We start from the raw sequence: 3,936 nt of genomic DNA on the forward strand, positions 1-3,936 counted from the left end.
AGAAGCCTAAGAGAGATAAATAGACACTGTGAAACCTTCTCACACTCATGGCTCACACAGTCTCACACCCTAAATATTTGGTCACAAACACACTGATTCCAGCCAGTGTCTCTGTCTGTGTCCTTGACTTCACCTCATTGTGTACACAGTAAATGTGTGTTTTTTTCATCACCTTTCTAAAGCACTGTCCTTACTCCTTCAGTAAAGGTGCTATTGTGCTGTTAGACTCTACAAACACACAAACTCACAAACAAATATCTTGATTGAACGACAAGGTGAGGAAGAACTCAGGGAGATGGATGTAGTTTTCCATTATTACCTCATCACCTCTTCTTTTTAACCTTGTCCTCTATTCACCTTCTCAAACTTATTTCCTGTTGTATTTTTTTTCAGTTATTTATTTATTTATTTTCAATCTGTTTGTCCAAGTCAGGGGTGTTTGGGCTGGTCCATGTATGCAAAAAGGTGAAGTGCATACAGTACACTTTGAAGAAGCCAGCTTTTACAGAGCTATTATATGTGGACCAATGCATTCAAGAGTAGTTCTATAGACAATATAGGGTCACCCATTCACCTGACCTGCATGTCTTTGTATGGTTTTAGAAGACCAAAGCACCAGTTATGCATATAGTATACACAAACACATAATACCATCACCATATCTCTTATACATCCACTGCATGGGCATGCATTTATATTATTGTGTGGTTTTATCTGAAGAGAATTAGGGTGGTCACTAATATGGCTGTCACTTTTGTGTGACACCAGAAGGCACTGGGTTCAGGTTTCTGATCCTTTTTTTAAAATTTTTTTTTTTTAAACATTTATTACCTCACTTTGGGGAATTTTACTGTGAAAAATAATTCCCAGGATATCAAGGCTTACGTATTGGACCATTTTTATATTGTTCTGAGTTGGGCTTCAGAAAGTATGAAATGAGTAATTGTGCAAGGCAGAAAACTACTTCTGCTCTGTTGCATATTTCGCAGCAGTTTGTTACCAGGTGAAACCAGATGCAAAGTCAGTTGTATTAGTGTTAATAATAGATCTTATTGTGATGTAGCTGCCAGCAGTAGTACCTGTGTGGCTAATCTACCAACAGTTTGTTGATGTGTGTGTTGTTTGTTTTTTTTAACCATGTGAGCGATATCATCAGTGTCAAAATTCATGATACCTCCTTGTAGTCACTGTTTAAATTATATGACATGAAGGCAGCATTATACTGTTTGTAGCAACCCACACATGCAAGGACAGGAGTGAAACAGAAAGGCACATTTCTCAACAGTGGATTTATAGACAATATCAGCTGGTCAGGCAGTACAGGAAAGCAAATGCAGGTAAATATGATAGGCAGGCAGAGCAACAGCTTTTTTTTTTTAAACAAATCATTCCATAATAATACCAAAGTTTTTTTTTTTTTTTTTTTTTTTTTGGACCTATGTGTTTATGTTTGAAAATAAAACCGTCAAGAAAAATCAGTCATTTTTCCTCAGTATAAGTTGTAATTATAATATGATACAATTAATCTGAACATTTTTTCTGCTGCTGGAGAGTTGAGGATATGAACATGTATGGCCCACCGGTGGATTTATCATATAAAGATATCAGTTCTCTTTCAGGTAGTATTTCCTAGTTTTCTCTCTGCCTAAGCTTCTTAACTTTACGAACGTGACCTTTGAGTATATCTGATTCCTTTTAACTGTGCATGTCTTAGCCTACCATTAATATCTGAAATATTCCTACAGGTACATTTAGCTACTGCCAAAATTCACTATAGGATCACAGAGTCATAGAAACCTATCACTTTGTTTGTAATTAATAAAAAATTAAAGTGTGCACCACTGTGACGAAACTGGTAACCGATACCATAGCAATATCATAGCTACTTTTTATTGTTCATGTGCTGCCACACACTAGACATGAAGGTGTAAGGAAATGGACTCCCACAAACAGAAGAGTACTCATATCTGTGCTGCAGAGTTTAGTGAACATGTACTGACAGCAGAATTTCTCCTATATAAGCTGATTGTTGAAATACAAATGTGAATGGTCAAGAAAGCTTTGCAGGTATTTTTGACTGTATTGACTTGCTTTATTTGTGGTTTAGGTGCACTGTTCAAGGTACCCCGAACAGGCATAAGGCCTTTAAAAACAAACTCAGAAAATAAATACCTCAGTCGCTCTTTGCGTCTCAATAACAACAGCATCACTGAAGTTTCTGGCCTCCACTACATAGTCAACCACTTTCTGGCTGAACCCTTGAACCTAGGCTGGCTGGACCTGTCCTTCAACAAGATCACATGCATAGACCCGATGAGACTGTTCACTTTCTCTTCTGTATCCATTCTACATAATAGATTTATACACTATGATTATTGTATTATTATTTATGTTTCACTCTGTCCTCATGTATCATAACTAAATTACTTCACTGGCTTAAGTTGAGCATCAGTTCCTGCCAACAAGTATTATTTATAGATTTGTATGATGTGCACAATTTAAATTTGCAACCCAGCTGGGTGTAAGACTGTGTGTCTGTGTTCCAGATTTTGTGCGAGCTGCGTGAACTGCGTGTATTGTACTTTCATGGCAACAGCATCTGGAACCTGTCAGACGTAGACAAGCTGGGAGCACTGCCGCTTCTACACACCATCACACTACATGGAAATGCTATAGAAAAAGACAAAGGCTACAGGTGGAGACTTTTTTTTTTTTTTTTTTTTTTCAAAATTTTTTTCTCAAAGTCACTTTAATACACAACACAAATTCTGCATGGCAGAGATAAAATTCTAAATGTGAGCTAAATATGATCAAACACAACCAGGGAGACAAAAATAAATAAATAAATAAATAACATCATGAACAAAGATGGTGCAGTGATATATTTTAAGATTCTGGGAGTTTAGAGCAAGTGATTACAAAAGAGGTGGAAGTCTGAAGTTACATTGTGCGTGTTTCCCTGAAGTTTGTGGAAGTAAGTAGGTGGATAATATTTTAATGGGTGCTTCAATGGAGCTCAAGCTCATATTACAATGGATATTCTGTTCCCATCTGCATAACAACAGTAGATACAGAGAAAAAAGGTCACCTTTCACTGGTTATATTTCTCATGCATTCAGCTTCTTGATTTAATTTTCATCTCATTTCATACTATAATTTACATGAAACGCCAGAAAAGTACAGGGCAGGTCTATTTTGCATAGGCTGAATGATATCTCCCATATTATTCACTGCGGATTCACTGCAACTAAACGCACGAAATGTCCATGGAGTCTATCGGTCCAAGCTTATATGTGCATGTGTTTAGGTACCATGTGATTTCTGCCCTGCCTCAGCTGAAGTCGATGGACTTCAGTGCTGTGACAAACGAAGAGCGAGTTTTGGCAAAGGTTTGGCAACGGCAGAAACCGTGACAAAGACACCAAGGGGAACCTTGAGTGACTTTTGCCAGTTCATTAAATCATTCACTTGAATTATCAGTCCTTAACCTACTGTAAACATGTCTAGTACTGAAATAAAATATTTTCTTTTCCTCAGATCCATTAACTGTCTGTATTTTTTTTTTTTTTTAACTTTGAATTAATTCACTAAATGATCCCAGTACAGCTTGCTGAAATAAAATTAATCACAATCCATTGCAAGGTTTTTACACAGGTATCCTCAAGTGCCAGCTGCCAGCTAAGTCTACTCTCACCTCTGGCTGGCTATTACTTTTGGAGTTGATGTGGATAAATCAAAGTATAAAAGGCTGAATAGCATCATGATATCATAGCTGTGATAATTACTACGATGCCCAATTAATAGTTATTTTTAAAAGAGGTTAATCCACACAAGTGCTTTGTGTTTCATTCAACAACATAATATATTAAGATTAAATTACCCTTATTAATCCCACAAATGGGGAAATTCCATTACCACCCAAAGTGCACACACACG

General features: G+C 36.8%; 1 protein-coding gene across 1 annotated transcript; it reads left to right on the plus strand.

Annotated features, from left to right (window-relative positions):
- Nucleotides 1-1,567: 1,567 nt before the first annotated feature.
- On the plus strand, nucleotides 1,568-3,413 carry LOC113135795 (leucine-rich repeat-containing protein 51-like). The gene is made up of 4 exons (XM_026316088.1): nucleotides 1,568-1,619; nucleotides 2,108-2,337; nucleotides 2,547-2,695; nucleotides 3,308-3,413. Exons 1-4 carry the CDS (start codon nucleotides 1,568-1,570, stop codon nucleotides 3,411-3,413), a joined length of 537 nt encoding a protein of 178 aa, XP_026171873.1.
- The last annotated feature ends 523 nt before the right edge of the window (nucleotides 3,414-3,936 follow it).

The sequence above is a fragment of the Mastacembelus armatus genome, chromosome 19, assembly GCF_900324485.2.
Source record: "Mastacembelus armatus chromosome 19, fMasArm1.2, whole genome shotgun sequence".
Lineage (NCBI taxonomy): Eukaryota > Metazoa > Chordata > Actinopteri > Synbranchiformes > Mastacembelidae > Mastacembelus > Mastacembelus armatus.

What these genes read in the sequence shown, in the direction of transcription:
- LOC113135795 (XM_026316088.1), top strand. Translation starts at nt 1,568, where the DNA reads ATGTATGGCCCACCGGTGGATTTATCATATAAAGATATCAGTTCTCTT. An exon ending in AGATATCAGTTCTCTTTCAG is followed by an intron (nt 1,620 to 2,107) that starts GTAGTATTTCCT and finishes TTTGTGGTTTAG; the next exon opens with GTGCACTGTTCAAGGTACCC. An exon ending in GACTGTTCACTTTCTCTTCT is followed by an intron (nt 2,338 to 2,546) that starts GTATCCATTCTA and finishes TCTGTGTTCCAG; the next exon opens with ATTTTGTGCGAGCTGCGTGA.